The sequence below is a fragment of the Rattus norvegicus genome, chromosome 3, assembly GCF_021556685.1.
Source record: "Rattus norvegicus strain SHRSP/BbbUtx chromosome 3, alternate assembly SHRSP_T2T, whole genome shotgun sequence".
Classification (NCBI taxonomy): Eukaryota; Metazoa; Chordata; class Mammalia; order Rodentia; family Muridae; genus Rattus; species Rattus norvegicus.
Window position 1 is genome coordinate 138860664 of NC_141536.1, and position 18228 is coordinate 138878891.

The 18228-nt window shown below is 42.4% G+C and overlaps 1 protein-coding gene and 1 pseudogene across 11 annotated transcripts in view; one reads left to right on the plus strand and one right to left on the minus strand.

Annotated features, from left to right (window-relative positions):
* Positions 1 to 18228, minus strand: part of LOC102555217 (zinc finger protein 120-like) — a 31308-nt gene that overhangs the window by 11694 nt on the left and 1386 nt on the right. For 7 of the 11 annotated variants that reach the window (XR_015680295.1, XM_087646186.1, XM_087646195.1 and 4 more), the window contains exon 2: positions 1270 to 1560. Coding sequence is in view for 7 of the 8 variants with exons in the window: in XM_087646186.1 (XP_087502312.1) it covers positions 1270 to 1317 (48 nt within the window). In the remaining variant the exon portion in view is untranslated. 11 annotated transcript variants of the gene reach the window in all.
* On the plus strand, positions 15468 to 16224 carry Rnaset2-ps1 (ribonuclease T2, pseudogene 1; annotated as a pseudogene).

Consider the following 18228-nt stretch of genomic DNA (forward strand, 5'->3'; position numbering starts at 1 on the left):
ATATTTAAGTGATCCCAAAAGTTCCACCAGAGAACTACTAAACCTGATAAACACCTTCAGCAAAGTGGCTGGGTATAAAATTAATTCAAATAAATCAGTAGCCTTCCTCTACACAAAAGAGCAACAAGCCATGAAAGAAATTAGGGAAATGAAACCCTTCATAATAATCCCAAATAATATAAACTACCTCGGTGTGACTTTAACCAAGCAACTGAAAGATCTATATGATGAGAACTTCAAGCCTCTGAAGAAAGAAATTGAAGAAGACCTCAGAAGATGGAAAGATCTCTCATGCTCATGGATTGGCAGGATTAATATAGTAAAAATGGCCATTTTACCAAAATCGATCTACAGATTCAATGCAATCCCCATCAAAATACAAATCCAATTCTTCAGAGAGTTAGACAGAACAATTTGCAAATTCATCTGGAATAACAAAAAACCCAGGATAGCTAAAAATATCCTCAACAATAAAAGGACTTCTTCAGGGATCACTATCCCTGAACTCAAGCAGTATTACAGAGCAATAATGATAAAAACTGCATGGTATTGGTACAGAGAAAGACAGATAGACCAGTGGAAGAGAATTGAAGACCCAGAAATGAACCCACACACCCATGGTCACTGGATTTTTGACAAGGGGCCAAAATCATCCAATGGAAAAAAGTTAGCATTTTCAGCCAATGGTGCTGGTTCAACTGGAGGTCAACATGTAGAAGAATGCAGATCGATCCATCCTTATCATCCTGTACAAAGCTTAAGTCCAAGTGGATCAAGGACCTCCACATCAAACCAGGTACACTCAAACTAATAGAAGAAAAAGTGGGGAAGCATCTCGAACACATGGGCACTGGAGAAAATTTCCTGAACAAAACACCAAGGGCTTATGCTCTAAGATCAAGAATCAACAAATGGGATCTCATAAAACTGCAAAGCTTCTGTAAGGCAAAGGACACTGTGGTTAGGACAAAACAGCAACCAACAAATTGGGAAAAGATCTCTACCAATCCTACAACAGATAGAGGGCTTATATCCAAAATATACAAAGAACTCAAGAAGTCAGACTGCAGGGAGACAAATAACCCTATTAAAAGATGGGGTTCTGTAGAGGGCCGCAATAACATTCGCCACCACTAGATGGCGCTGGCTCCCACTGCGCCCCACGTGGAAGGCCAGGATAGCCTCTGCCATTACAAGATGGCGCTAGCCTTCACCGCGCCAGCCGACTCCCTTTCAGGAAGTTAACTGTGTGTGCATGTGCAAGAGTACCTTCGTGCCAGGTCTTTGCCCACTCCGGGGCATGCCTAATGAGATCATGAGTAAGCAACCAATCAGGCGTGGACACACCACATTAGGGTGTATATAAGCAGCGCCATTCTGGGGCTCGGTCTCTCCTCTTCAAGATGCAATAAACGCTTTGCTGCAGAAGGATCCTTGTGTCCGCACGTCGTTCCTGCTGGAGAGACGTTGGGCGCGCGACATTTGGTGCCGAAACCCGGAACAAATGCCACACCATCGCTGGCGCCGAGGAGAGCCTCCGTTTGCGGAGAGGATCCAGAACTGCAGGTTGAAAGGTAAGCTCTGAGAGGCATGTTTGATCTCTCTCATCTCTCTCCCCCATTAGAAGATACGGTGGAAGCTTTTGTTATTGTTTTGGCAGCGCTCATTCTTTTTCTTTTGGTTTTCGATTTTGCGGCTGCCGCTAGGCACAGTCAGAAGTCGTGCCTAGAAGATGGGAAATGCCGCCCAACAGTAAGAGCAGGACAGGGAGCGCTAGGGGAGTTACAGGACAGCATGTCAGAAACAGAGCGGAATGAAAGATTAAAGAGCTCAAAGAGAAAAGGTGCACCTAAGAAAAGAGGCCCTTCCAAGGACCTTGGATCCGAGGAAGCGAGAGATAAGGGAAAGGACGCCCTGGGAGAGAAAAAGGGAGGAGATAAAAGGAACACAGTATTTTGGGAGAAAAATTTTGTCTTTGTGCTTGTAAAAGGTGTGATTAGGCTCTGGAAACTTCACAGAGTCATACTGATCAGATTTGATAGAGGTAGACTGCCTGAAACATTTATTCAGGAGAATCAAGCAAAAAGATATCTCAATTCTAAACTTTTGTCTTCAGAGTTGTATTTTACAGAGTGTGCGAACTTGTGAGAACATTACAGCCAGTTTACTTACTCCAACTGCCATTTCAAGATAGATTTAGAGGATTGATTTTGAGTTTTCATTCTGTGAGCTTGCTTATAGTTTTGGAGAGCCCATAAAGTGATGTCATTAGGAATGGCTAATGGCCTTGTGTTGTGTAATTTTGTTGCTTCTTCAATGTGAGAGGTTGGAACTTTGAATCTTTCAGTGTATATGTAAATTTTTACTACAAACCTTTGCTCTCAAAATGAGCTTTAATATTTGGGGAGCAGCTGTTGCACTACTCCAGAAAAGGATATTTGAAACTAATTTCAAGCTTCTAAGGATATGTTAATTGGCTAAGTACCTCACCCTACCAGAGGACTTAGGTCTTTGTTATGCACATTGGAGATAAAGCTTCAGCTGTGTTAATACAGAGTTGTGGACTAGAGTCATGGAAGTATTTTAAAAAGAAACCTGATAAAACATATCTTATTCCAAACAACAGTTAATTGGTTATTACAAAATACTGATATTTGGCCTATTACATATACAAATTTTTCAGGCAAAAATTGATAATTTTACTCTTTCCATGCTTTTGTACTTCCTGTATATTTGTGCATACAACCCATAGGAAATGCGCTTACTGTATTTATAGGTGGTTCATCTAATGAAAAGGCTACACGTATGATTAGATCACTTGTTTATTCTCTTGAGTTTCTATTGCTTCAACACAGATTATTAAATTATGTGCTATAGCCACTGTTTTTAAAATGTTAAAAAAATCAAGCTTTCAATTCACATACTAATAGCCAATGTGTGGCTTGTGGTTTACAATTGATTTCAATTACTTAATGCTTTACTAGAGACAGGTTTTCTACTTAAAATCAATGAGTGATTTCAGTGTGAATGTCTGACAACTCACTGTCCTTTCAGTGCTCTGGCTCAGACAACTAAATTAAACCTTAGACTCATACCTAACTTTGAAAATGGTAATAGAGTTGATATGAAAAGAGGAAGACTCCATTTGCTTACTTTAAATTCTCAGCCTCGCCCTGCCAGCTCAGGGATTTCTAGTAAGACTGAAATTGGACAATATTTACAGGATTTGACATTTCTAATTAATGCTTATGTTTAGGTAAATAAAGTTTGTGAGGTGCTAGAGAAATGGCTTAGTGGTTAAGAGCACTAAGTACTGTTCCTTAATAGACCATTTAAGAACTCAAACTGGATTGCCTGGGCTCCTTAACAAGGGAGGACAATGATACCAGACAGATTATAGGCCTTACATAGGAACAATTAGTCAAAAAATCTCATTCTTTATATATCCAAAACAATAATGCTGGAGACAATAATTTGGTATATAAGTCAATTTATAAATACAAGTGCTCAGTGTCCTCAATTTAATCGAGGACTTACCTTAATAAATAATATCGTTACTATATCTTAATAAATAAAAAGAGGGAGTTAAATAATGCTCCTTTTATTTCAATTTTAAAATTTGGATGCCAAAGTTTATGGCACCCTACAACTAGGCATACTTCTGCCTAGGTGAAATAGAAAGATCCACATACTGACATGATCCTGTCCAGATATTTTATATGGGGAAGAGGGAATGTTTGTGTTTTTTCTACAGGATGCTACGAGAGTGTGCCAGCTGCCTGAGTGGTTGCTGAGACTTTGCTGATCCTGGTTGCATGAAGATTCAGCTTTCGTGGTTCGGGTCCCTGGAGTCATTCCTCTGCCCTGAGAGGAAGATGAAAGATTCCCCTTCATCCTTTGTCATCACAGAGATTTTGCCGTTGCTGCAGTCAGTGTTACTGCTGCGTGTGTCCTGTCCCACTATGGCCCGCTCTCTGACCTCCTATGCACTGCTGCTTGCTAGAGAAGACTGGACTCCAGCCGTTGCTGCCCCCTCATTTCCCTGGTGACTCTTGCTGCCTTAACTGGTCATTTTACAGACTGTAGCTTCACAGGAATGCCACCTGCGTAAAGCTGCTGTGGACTGGGGAACTCTGCCCTGGTTGTACAGATTTCAGAAATGGTTCCATTGTCTGCTGGTTGTTCCAGAGAAAAATGACTGATCCTGAACTGTCCTGGAAAAGACCTTGACACTTTCGCTGCTATTGTAGCAGCCATTACTGCTGCAGACATTGTGTCTGCAGTGTCTGGAGTTATCCTCCCCCAATCTATTGTTAGACAAGCACAGTGGGTGAACTTTTTGGAGTAGTTGCTAACAATTGGGAGTTCAAAATTTTATTATAGGAGCGGCTTGACTATGGCCCTTGGTGGTAACAGCTGAAGAGAACCAAATGAGGTGCCCACTACTTATCGGGAGTGGCTCTGTTTGGTGCAGCCCTATGCTGTGGATTAGTGTTCATACTATGGTTGGTTTGCAAACTCAGATCTCAACAGAAACGTGACAAGGCCATTATCACTCAAACACTTGTGGCCATTGAACAAGGGGCCTCCCCTGGAATTTGGTTATCTATGCTCAGGAATTAGTCGGTATCTGAGTTCTCTGCTCTTGCACCCCATGGATCTGTGGATCCATTGCACTGGGATGAGAGAGACTCATTGATCCTTTGATCAGCCCTTCCACATCGCTGAGGTTTCCTCATTGCACGCGATGGTGATGATGACTATTATAAAATAATATAAATTATAAGGGTGAGATGTAGAGGGCTGCAATAACATTCGCCACCACTAGATGGCGCTGGCTTCCACTGCGCCCCATGTGGAAGGCCAGGATAGCCTCTGCCATTACAAGATGGCGCTAGCCTTCGTCGCGCCAGCCGACTCCCTTTCAGGAAGTTAACTGTGTGCGCATGTGCAAGAGTGCCTTTGTGCCAGGTCTTTGCCCACTCCAGGGCGTGCCTTATGAAATCATGGGTAAGCAACCAACCAGGTGTGGATGCGCCACGCTAGGGTGTATATAAGCGCACCATGTTGGCGCGCCGAGGCTTCTCCTTAAGATTAAAATAAAAGTTTGGTCACAGCAAGGATTTCTATGTACCCGCATGTTTGCCAGCGAGAGGTCCAGCGTGGGACAGGGTTCAGAGCTAAACAAAGAATTCAAAGCTGAGGAATATCGAATGGCTGAGAAACACCTAAAGGAATGTTCAACATCTTTAGTCATAAGGGAAATGCAAATCAAAACAACCCTGAGATTTCACCTCACACCAGTGAGAAGGGCTAAGATAAAAAACTCAGGTGACAGCAAATGCTGGCGAGGACGTGGAGAAAGAGGAACACTCCTCCATTGTTGGTGGGATTGCAGACTGGTACAACCATTCTGGAAATCAGTCTGGAGGTTCCTCAGAAAATTGGACATTGAACTACCTGAGGACCCAGCTATACCTCTCTTGGGCATTACCCAAAAGATGCTCCAACATATAACAAAGACACATGCTCCACTATGTTCATAGCAGCCTTATTTATAATAGCCAGAAACTGGAAAGAACCCAGATGCCCTTCAACAGAGGAATGGATACAGAAAATGTGGTACATATACACAATAGGATATTACTCAGCTATCAAAAACAATGCCTTTATGAAATTCATAGGCAAATGGATGGAACTGGAAAATATCATCCTGAGTGAGGTAACCCAATGGTATGCACTCATTGATAAGTGGATATTAGCCTGAATGCTTGAATTACCCTAGATGCACAGAACACATGAAACTCAAGAAGGATCACCAAAATGCGAATGCTTCACTCCTTCTTTAAAAGGGGAACAAGAACACCCTTGGCAGGGGATAGGGAGGCAAAATTTAGAACAGAGGCAGAAGGAACACCCATTCAGAGCCTGCCCCACATGTGGCCCATACATATACAGCTACCCAATTAGATAAGATGGATGAAGCAAAGAAGTGCAGGCTGACAGGAACCGCATGTAGATCTGTCCTGAGAGACACACCTAGAATACAGCAAATAGATAGGCAAATGTCAGCAGCAAACCACTGAACTGAGGAGACAGGACCCCTGTTGAAGGAATCTTAGAAAGGACTGAAAGAGCTTGAAGGGGCTTGAGACCACAAATGAACAACAATGCCAACCAACCAGAGCTTCCAGGGACTAAGCCACTATCCAAAGACTACATGGACTGACCCTGGACTATAACCTCATAGGTAGCAATGAATATCCTAGTAAGAGCACCAGTGGAAGGGGAACCCCTTGGTCCTGCCAAGACTGAACCCCCAGTGAACGTGACTGTTGGGGGGAGGGTGGTAATGGGGGGAGGATTGGGAGGGGTACACCCATACATTAGGGAAGGGGGAGGGGTTAGGGAGATGTTGGCCTGGAAATTGGGAAGGGGAATAACAATCGAAATGTAAATAAGAAATACTCAAGTTAATAAAGATGAAAAAAATATATTTAGTCTAAATTCAATGATCCTTATTGTCTACAACAGCCCTTTGCAGTGTCCAAAACATCCAAAGACTCCTTGGACACTTAAAGCAATCTTTTGAATGCCACACCTTGCAAAATCAGAAAACAAATTATTTTTTGAATATATAATGGCCAGAAAGAAAGTCAAAACAAAAACTTTCCATTCCAATACAGAAGAATGTGTCCAATGGACCAAGGTAAGAAACCCAGGAGGGCAAACAGGAAATCCTGTAGCTCTGTCTCAGACACTTGGGGCTTCAGGTTCAAAGGCTTACCTGGCTCCGTCCCTGCAACTTCTCATTATCTCTCAGTTCCAGTTCTTCCACTCCCTATGTGCATCTCTCCACGGCAGACTCTCATACCACAGGTCTCTCAACATCTTGTGGTCTCAAAATGCAACTGGGCATCATCCATAGACCTTCATCCAATGAACTCTCACAGAGTCCTCACTGGGGCTCTGACTCTGACAAACACAGAAAGCTACAATACTGCTGAACTGAAACCAAAATGGGAGAATCCATGATGATAATTTCACAACTTCCTTGTTTCCAGAACCAGCACAATTTGGGCGAGTCTGTGAAGTTTGGCTCCTAAATTGTGATGGACCCTACCACACATGGATTACAGCTGCAGTAGGTTTTATATGAAGTTCCTACCTGGGACTAGGATCACCTTGCCCACTTCTTCCATTAATTGAAGGCCTAGCAGGAAGGAGTCTTGCTTATGATACCACCTTAGGCTTCCAATCCAGAGCAATGGCCTCTTTAATGGTGATCATCTCCTTGAAAACTCCTGCCTCTGTGTCAGCACTGACTGCCATCTGAAACTATGTAGTCTCTTTTTCTCTGCAAACCACAGGCTTTGCATTTTTTTTCTACCCCATTTGTTGCTCTTTTTGCCACTATCCTCCTCAATGAGTCAAGGAAATAACCATCCAACAGATCTAATATTACAACTAAGAAATTAGACAATCATCTTTCAATTCTGCCCTACTCAGTTTCCCAGGGCATGGGCAGAGTAAGAAACATTTGTGGCCAAAATACAACACATGACTTCTAGCTATAATTTTCATAGCATCTATTTCCCACTGGATTTCTATGCCATCATGTTCCTCTGTCTGCATTAGTCTCAATACCCCAATCTTCCTAAGTCCTACGTTACAGCAGATGAAGGTACATGTACAGCTTCCTATGCTTTTGGCCATCTCTAACCTTATATTTTCCATATAATGCTAAAAGAAAACATTCATAGGTTTTGTCGAGCATCAAAATCACTTAGTGTATGCCATTCTTTGTTCTGACTTGCTACTCAGGTAATGAACACTTTTTTCTGCATGCTTCTGTCAGATCACACTTCATCATGTTGAGAGCTTAAGACAGAAACTGAAGCTAGAAAATGATGGCAAAAAGTGTGGACCAAATTGTTTCTTCACTTGCTCTCCTGCTTGGTCATTGTCCCATGCTCAGCTAGCTCTCTTATCCAGCCCCGTCCCCCTTTCTCAGGGATATTGCTACCCTCAGTGGAAGTCCCTCCCCATATAAATCATGAATCAACACAATTTCTCAAAGACAAAGCAACCAGCCATTACAATGGGGCACACCCTCAATTGAGCCTTCCTCAGGTGGAGTGAATGCTCTAAGATGTTGAGATCTGAAGCTAATTAGAACAGACTTAATAATAATATATGACAATGTTTTAATAATCCCAAACAAATGTGTTAGCCAACCACTTAAGTAGTAAAAACACAAACATTGATTGCTACAAAAACAGAAAAACATAGATTTGGCAATAAATTAGAAGAGGCGAGTCATTAGAATCAAGAGAAAACTAAAATTTTTTCCAAAGAAAGTCCCCAAACAAAAACTCAAGGAGATTACAATAAATTTTCAACAGACAAAAATGGTGAATGCCAATTATTATGAGATTATATTTAATAAAATCATACAACATATAAGGCACCACAGATTAGAGTAGACACAAAGACCTATCAACACAACCCAGCTCTTTACACAAGAACTATGATACTATGCCATGGGCCACCCCAGGCAGATATGGGGGGCCTTGGGCTGAGAGTCCTTGAAGGCTAGGTAGGTAAGGATTAGGTGGTGACAAACAGAAACAAACACAGAGGCAGTTTGAATCTGAGTGTATTTTTGCAGCTCTCAAGCAAGGATTTTTATACGTAATGAAACAGGTATTAAAATTCTTAGAAGATGTGTTTAGTGAAGCAATCTCTGATAGGACAGATAACGTCATTGTCATTTGGCACAGTAAAGTATAAAGTCATCCAAGGCTAGTGGCATATCTCCAAGAACAGGTTAATACATTTTTATGGTCAGTTATTGTTTAACATCTAATACCTAATTTCTGTGAAACTCCAAGGTGTAAATTTAAACTATTTCAATTCTTTTTTTTTTTTTTAATTTAAGGCTCTCTTTACCATACACCAAAGCCCACTTCTGATGACACATGGATAGCCATGTGAAATTTTATGGTTGGGAAATTTTTGTCATAATATTATTTTGTAATTTTACAAATGATTTATGAAGTAAAACACTGGTTTTCCCAGAGTTAAGGCCATGGTTAGTGATCCCCCTCTCTCAAGGATGGTTTCTTATCCATTTTTCTCACTTAAAATCTCAGCCTAGGCCATCAGGAACATCTTGTAAATACGGAAAGGGAAGAGAAGATGATAGAACAGATAAATTGCCATGAAGAGTCCACAGCCGGTCCCAGGAGGTCTCCTTCCTTTGAAGTTTCCGCCTCAATCTGTGGAACTTGTCACACCGATTCTACTGGGGTTGTTGTGGCAATACTACAATCAAAATCAAATTCAAAGAAATCAGTGGCCATTACTAACCCTGTGGACTCTGGTACTCTATTCTGCCAATAATAAAACAGATTGGGGAGAAACATAGACTCAGGAAAAAGCATATTCCCAGTGGAGAGATTTGCTTAAAGCATACAAATGTTTCAATATTGGAGAAAATATTGACTACTAAAAGTATCTCCTCAACTTATGATAAAGAAAAGCATGTCTTTTCTTTAAAGTGTCGCCTGGAAATCATTTGTTTCCTATGATTAAATGACTGGATACAAGTCTGCACCAGAGCAAGAAAATGCAATTGAAAGAAGACTTTTTAAAAACAGTGTATGCTTTGTACTGTAAACTTAAACAACCTGTTGTAAGCTAACTGCTTTTATAGGTCATAAGCACTTTTGAAAACATACGCAATCCCATTCATGTGAATGTTTGTGTGTGAGAGAGACAAAATGTCTTCCATGTGTGTACAGGTGACAGATCAGGGAAGATGGCGTTACTCCCTTGGTTCTGGAGTAACGGGTAGGTAAGAGCCTCCCAACTTGGGTTGGGTGTTGGTATCTGAACTCAGGTCAACCCCAGCATGAATAGTAGCTGATTGACCTGCCTACTCACATAGTACTTTTTATCAAAAATAACCAGTCTTTCACAGATGAACACAACGAAAAAACTAAGTAAATATAGAAGCAAATAAATGACCCCCGGGGACCTGATGCCTGTTTATTAAGATGTTGGGTGAGGAACTTGGTAGGATACTGCCAGACCATCCCTACTTTCTACTACCTGAGACCCAATCCTCAAGGATGCCCTTAGGACTGCAGCTTTCTTTCACCTGTCCATGCCTCCTGTAGATACAAAAGGGCATTTCCATCGTCCCTTCTCTTCCTGACTCATCTCTGTGTCTGAAACCCCAACTATGGGCAGACACACTCGTTCAAACAAAGGCCAGGGACTAGGCTATCCAAAGACCTATCCCACTATCTGTTACCCTAGACCCAATTCTCATAGTTGCCAAAAGCTCTGCCAGACAGTGTTGGATAAAGCTTCCTCTACCAGTTTCCATGGTTCCGGTAAATACCACAGACCATTCCCAAGTGCTGTGCTTTTCCTGCCACATCTCTGTGTCCCAGCCCCTACTCTGGAAGAAACCCCTTCTCAACCACATGATCAACCGCACTATCTCTCGCCCTAGATGCAATTTTCAGAGTTTTCCCGAGCATTAGACTAGAACACAAGAGGCAGCTTCACCTCTCTTCTGTCAAGTGTCCCGTGGATTAGTAAAATCACCTTTCCCTCGATTCCTTTTCCTCCATCTTCCAAAACCAGCAAACATTCCCTCTTGAACACACCCATCAAACAGATCAGTAGAAGAGGCAACAGTCAGAAAAAACACTCTCTGAAAATCCAGAAAACATAAACCAAGGATCAAAACACCCACCAGAAGAAGACAAACCTAGAAATCAGCACCTAGACCTGAAATCACACTAAATATACAAGCCTGGACAACATCTTAGGAACATAGTAACAGCTAGGAAAATATGTCAGCAAAAGAAGAAAGTTATCCTCCCATAGCAAGGCCTGAATATTACAACATAACTGAAAGCGCAAGAAAAAGACCTTAAAAGCAACTGTATGAAGGTGATAGAGGTCCTTAAAGAGGAGAAAGGTAGGAAAACACAAACAACTGGACAAGAATAAGAAATTCAATAAATAAAGCAAACACTTGAGGAAAACACAACTGTTCATGACAGTAAAATGAAAATAGAAAAGGAAATCGCAAATTAGAGGTTCTCCTGCCCACCCCCCACCCCCACAGCTCCGTGTTTCCATTCGTTCTCCTGGCCCTCTTGGCTTCTCTCCTGTCTTCCTTCACACAGGATCCTGCTCCTCTCCCCCCTCTTCCTCTGCACTCCCCTCTAGGTCCCTCCTTCTCTCCCTCTAACTCTTGTGATTATTGTGTTCCCCTAAGTGGAGTTTAAGTTCCCTTACTTGGGCCTTCCTTCTTAAACTTCCTATTGTCTGTGCATTGTATTGTGGGCATTCTGTAATTTTTGGCTACTATCCACTTATCAGTGAGAACATAACCTGCATGTCCTCCTGGGTCTCTATTAATTTGCTCAGGATTTTTGAATTCCAAGCATTTGCCTGCAAAATTCATGATGTCCTTGTTTTTAATAGCTTAAAGTCCCAGAGACCTGGGATATGAACGGCTCCCAGGACTCAGAGGGGATGACTGTAGCCGAAATGCTCAAAAGTCAAGAGACGGAACCTGAAGGGACCATCTCCAGTAGATAGGGCCCACAGTGGAGAGATGGGGCCACCCACTACCTTCAAAATTTTTGACCCAGAATTATTACTGTCTATAACAAATGCAGGACAAAAATGGAGCAGAGGCTGAAGGAAAGGCCGTTCAGTGAGTGGCCCAACTTGTGATCAAGCCCATAGCCTAGCACAAAACCCTGACACTATTACTGATGCCATGTTGTACTTACAGACATAAGTCTAGCATGGCTGTCCTCTGAGAGGATCTACCAGCAATTTACTGAGACAGATGCCAATACTTACAGCCAACCACTTGGCTCAGGTCAGGAACCACAATGGAAAAGTTAGGGGAAGGACAGAAGCTGAAGGGGATGACAACACCATAGGAAGAACAACCTCATCTACTAACCTCAACCCCTCAAAGCTCCCAGAGACCAAGCCAGCAACCAAAGAGCATACATGGGTTAGTCCATGACCCCAGGCACATATGTAGCAAAGGACTGCCTTGTCTGGCTTCAGTGGGAGAGTATGGGTCTAATCTTGTAGACTTGATGCTCCAGGGAGGGTGGATGCTGGGGAGGATTAGTTGGGGGGTAGGAGGGTGGGCAATAGGGGGGATAGATAGGGGGAGCACCTTTTCAGAGGCAAAGGGGGAGGATGTGAAGAACTCTGGTAGGGGTTACAAGAAAGGAGGCAACATTTGGAATTTAAATAAAATACTTTAATATAAAAAAAAGAAAAAGAAAACACAATCCTGTAAATCAAAATTTTTAGACTGAAAATAGGAACTACAGGGCCAAGGTTCACCCACAGACTAGAGATGGAAGAGAGAATGTCAATCAATAAAAGGAAATGACACAGGCCAAAGAAAATTTAAATCTCAAAATTCTAAAACTTTATAAGAGGATCGTTGGCTCCAATGCTCTATGTTATGTAAGGAAATTCAGAATTCTCAATAGTATTTTGAAGAAATAGTATACACATTGGCACAGTGACTTCTGTACTTACAACAAAGATACAAGGATCAAGAATAGGTACAATACTTGTGAAAAGGTGTGGGGATGGAGAAAAAAAGCCAAAAACAGAAGCCTAAAAATATACTCCAGTTTTCATCAAAGTACCTAAGGAAACTACACTAGGAAAAGTGTGAACTTGATCAATGTTACCTGTGATTGTATGGGTATATGAATTAAATTAACACGGACTTCATGAAGCTTATACAAATTACTCAAAGTGACCCCTAAACTGTTAGGTTTCTGATCCTTCAGCTACTACTGATCCGTCTTCCAAACAGAGGCCTCATGTTCTAAAGCTCTCTGCAAATGGAAGTGATTACAATGGTGGGCTCTGACTGCAGCCTCTCATGACCCCTTGTGATTTCTGGCAAAACTAGCCTCACTGAAGCTCCCACACAAAACGATGTTGAAGAATAATTTAATGTCTGCTTCCTGCTACATGGATTATGTCACAAGATTGGAGATGTATCCTATCCACTTACCTAGTGCCATTGCACATCTGAGAAACTTCAATATTTTAGAAACTCCTTTTACACCCTGTAATTGAATTTCTGTGAATCATGCCATTGTGACTGGAGGTAGTGGAAAGGTGAAGGTTGATCCCCTATTGCCACCTTCCTACTATTTCTAAATGATTTATAATTGCTTTAAATTTATTTTATTTATACTAGTACACTGTAGCTGTCTTCATACACACCAGAAAAGAGTATTAGATCACATTACAGATGGTTGTGAGCCACCATGTGGTTGCTGGGAATTGAACTCAGGACCTCTGGAAGAGCAGTCAGTGCTCTTAACCGCTGAGCCATCTCTCCAGCACCACGACTTATAAAATTTGTCACATAAAATTGAAAGCGGAAGGTTCAGAAATTCTAGGAACCAGACATTCAGTTTCCTACTGCACACCAAAAGCGACGCCTATGTGTGGATAGTGACATTATGAGCAACACAGATTTCCACTAATAGGGCTCACAGAGGGCCTCTGCTCAGATTACTATATGGACTAACAGAACCACGGTCTGACCAATTGCCCATCTCAGTCTCAGCAGATCAGACTTTGATAACTCAGCACACATGCTCCTCCTGGCCTGGGGATGCTGACTCCCACCCTCACCATGGCATGGCCTGTGGTCGTCTTATAGCTTGCCACAGAAGCATCTGAGGAGAGTCCTGGAAAGAACCTACAAGCTAGCTTCCACTGGTGATCCTGACTGCTAGGCCTGCCCAGCGAGGCCTCAGGACAGTAGCAGTCCCTTTACTGAGGGATCAGAGAGCAAATGCCTCAGACAGCTGACGTCTTCCTAGCTCTGCCCTTCCATTCTGGGTACAGAAAGAGCCCTAGTCTGGGAAATTTGTATTGAGTAGACTGTTTTAGTTACCCACAGCATTTCTTTTCCTTTTTCAAGGCACAGGGTTCTTGTTTGCATCTTCCATTACACATGCAATGTTCGGTGCAACCATTTCTACTTCATAATTAGGAAGTCGTGCAGCCAAAGTGCAGTCAAATTCAAACAGTAACGTAGTTAAAAAGAAAAAGTGACTAAGAATTTAAAAGTAAGGAGTGGTTAATGAGAAGTGAATGGGGGGAAAAAAGAAATAAGAAAGGAAAGAACAAGACTGCTCTGGGGTTTCTTATGCATAAAAGTGAGAATATATAGTCAGAGCCAGGAGCGACTGGGAAAGTACAAAGTGGAACCCTGAGCCATGTGGAGAAGCAAGATCCAGACAAAGAGATGAGGATGATTACTGACAGATGAAGACGACCAAGTAACCGTGATGGTTGGGTTACATAAGGAGTGGCAGCCCGGCCCCTGGGCTAAATAAATGGTGAGGTACTCCAGCCATGACATGTAACAGGGAGGTTCTGAGGTCTGCTGAGAGAACCTGACTGGAAGGTTGGCTCTGATTTGTTAAATAGGCCACTCAACACTTTGTCCCAGGGTTTCAGACTTAATATTAGGAAAAAAGAAGAATGAAATGTTTAGTTATACTCTGAAAAATTCTTTTTAAAAGTTTAAGCGGGCTTTAATGGTCCAATATTCTTCAGGGACTAAACGTATGTACTAGAACACACTAAGTACTATTCATGTCTTTTCTCTCACATTGTGTATTTTCTAACATTCCTTTTAGGAACACAACACCACTTTGTCTGAATCTTGTGTTGCTTGAACTAGTATAAATATAGAAATTTGGTTTCTAGAAATAAGTTCAGTTCCTCATCCAGATTCATGATTGCCCTGCTCTGGGAGCCCCCTTAGATCGCCAGTTTGGACTTATACTGATTGTAAATTTAATTACCTGACTACTCATTGCTATTGCCAACGACTGTCAAAGCAGAGAGGCCCTCACCTTCCTTCTGCCCTCTTCTTTTCTGTGCTGTGATTACACTAAATTCAAAGTTGGTCAGAAAACTAAATTCTTACTCATGTACCTCTTTATCTCTAATCCCCTCACCCTGATCCAAGGAAGTTGGAGGACACTCATTCACTGGTCTCTTTTTCTTCTCACTGACCAATCAAAGCCCAGCCTGAAAGAACTTGCAGGACTGCCTTCCAAGTACTGGACAACAGAGGCAGGATTAGGTGTTCATAGCATGTCGTAAGCAGAAGGAAAGGCTGAGCTATAGGAGATGTTGCTCTAAACAGACACAAATACAAAACACCTTTAGAAAAAGGAATGATATTCTTAATGAATAGGAAACAGTGGAGAATAAAAACAAGATCAGAACAGCATTGCATAAAGAGAATGACATTTTAAAAGTAACACCAGGAGGTGAAGAGTCGCTGGTGGTCAGTCTGGTTGCAGAGCAAGCATGTGCAAAGGCCGCTGGGAAGCTGCGGTGCCCGGGAGAGTGCGATGGCGGAGGCTCGCAGCACGTTCCAGGGCTGGGTCTCGGTGCTGGGCTGGGGCCTGGCGCTGCGCTGTCTGTGCGGGGCGGGCCCGCTGTGGAGTGGCAGCCATGATTGGAAAAAACTAATTTTGACCCAGCACTGGCCCCCCACAGTATGCAAGGAAGTTAACAGATGCCGGGACTCTCTGGATTACTGGACAATACATGGACTATGGCCCGACAGAGCAGAAGATTGCAACCAGTCCTGGCACTTTAACTTAGATGAGATTAAGGACCTTTTGAGAGACATGAAGATCTACTGGCCTGATGTGATTCACCCGTCTTCTAATCGCAGCCAATTCTGGAAACATGAATGGGATAAACACGGCACCTGTGCTGCCCAGGTGGACGCCCTCAATTCCGAGAGGAAGTACTTTGGGAAGAGCCTGGATCTATACAAGCAGATTGACCTCAACAGTGTACTACAAAAATTTGAGATCAAGCCATCTATCAACTACTACCAGCTTGCAGATTTCAAAGATGCACTTACAAGAATCTATGGTGTGGTGCCTAAAATCCAGTGCCTTATGCCAGAACAGGGAGAGAATGTACAGACCATTGGGCAGATAGAGCTGTGCTTCACCAAGGAGGACTTCCATTTGCGGAACTGAGCCAGAGGAGCAGCCGTCCTCCGGGCAGGAAGCCTGGCTGGCCAGAGAGGCTTCGACGCATGGGATGATGGTCTGTGAAGACGGCCCGATCTTCTATCCTCCACCCAAGTGATATTCACTTGGGGAATATTTTATGTTCCACAAAGTAAGAGAAGTTCCCAAATCATTGTGCTTTCTAAAAATTCACTAAAAAAGTTTCTGTAAAAAAAAAAAAAGTAACACCAACAATTGACTTTGTAAAAAGATCAATATAATTGGAAGGACACATAGGTATAATGACTTGAAAAAAGAGCACAGTCTTTTCTGGTAGAGGGAATAGCATTAATGTGATAGTGTTTGACCTTGCCCCTGTGTGCAATGTTAGCTGCTAAGATCTCTAACCTGACACACAGGCAATGGCATGTGCTTCAAATCTCTGAGCTGACTTAACTGTGTCAACAAGAATTTTGCATGTGTGTGCATGCGCACATATCCCTGAAATGGAAATTCAATATTCACTCCTTCCAGCTACTGTACCCAAATTGTACCCTCACAAATCTATTCTGTTTTCATTCACATGAGTATTAATGAGGGTTCTCCAGAGTCTCAGAACTTAGGGAATGTCTCTTATACTATAGCAAATTTTTAGAATGATCTACGGTCTGCATTGCAACTAACCAAATGATGGGCAATTTTCAATGGGAAGTTCAAGAATCTAGTAGTTACTCAGTCCCACGACAGTAAATGGTTCAGCTTGTATTTTGTATAAGTTGGAGTGTTGAAGAAGTAGGTTCCAACAGATGGGCTGGCAAGCAAGTGCCAGGAAGTGAAGAAGAATGCCTACCTTTCCCCCTAGTCTTCACGTAGGCCTCCAGCAGAAAGTGTGACCTAGATTAAAGGTATACACCACCAAGCCTGGAAGTGAAACTTCCTTTATCCCAGGCTGGCCTGGAACTCAGAGGCTTATCCCAGGCTTGCCTGTCTGCTGGGATTAAAGGTGTGTAACACCTTGTCTGGGAATAAACTTTACATGGCCACTATGCCTCAATAACTGGATCAATAGCGGCTGTCATCCCTATCAAGATCTGGGTCAGAAACCCATGTCTTCCAGTCTGAAGACCTGGATCACAGGTGTGACCTCCATTTCTGGATTGTAGTTGCTTCCAGATGTAGTTAAGCTGACACCATGCAAAAATTAATACATGCTAGAAAATTATAAAGTCATTCACCCTGTCTGAAGTTGGTCCTTCTTCATAATGGTGACGCCTGCAGCTGACTCTTTTCAGCTTTACTCTGCGGTCTAGCTACTGCCTATCCTGTTTCATCTGACAGTGTACACAGTAAACTGTTCCTCCTGAAGGCAGAAGGCATGCTCCACAGGCAAAATACTTTTCCTCTTACTGAAATGGACAGTTCATTACGTAACTCAAATGAGGAATTTTAAAACACTGTCATGGTACAGTCAGTCCTTTAACTCGAGAATTTAGGAATTTTATCAATAGGAAAGAAAGGTCATTGCCTGGGAAGCCTGAGGCTGGGATCAAAGATATCTGAGTCAATACAGCTTGTCTTAGAAACATTTCTGTAAAAGGGAAAAAAGATGTAGCTATTCTAGAATTCATATACCTTCCCTGGGGAGGAATCACTCCACAAACGATTACATTAGTGAAGAAAAATCTTTTTAATGACACAATCTACTCAGCTCTGGCTAATGCTCAAAGAAAAGACAGCCAAGAACAGATTTTACATTCCAGATATGCTATCAATCCATGTCTCTTTTAGGTTCAGACCCAGGGTTATGTTTTAAATAACAAGTATAGACTGGAGACCGCAAGTCCCACAGTTGGGAGACTTACACAGCAACAATATAACCAGAATTATTTCTTAAGTACACTGGTACCCTGACACGGCAGGTCACTCTTCAGTGACAGGGTCCTGAGATGGAGCCAGGAGATGAGAGACAGGAAAAGTAGGAGGTAGACAGTGTGGGGGCTGGGGTGGGGATGTCTTGGACAACCGCTGTCTTATGCCGAGTAGGCTTCTGAAGAATAGCATCTGGTGTACTTCTTACAGGAGGGGAAAGAAGAAGTGAGAGACTTCTATGAAGTTAGCACAAACTACCATGAAATGGGAAAAC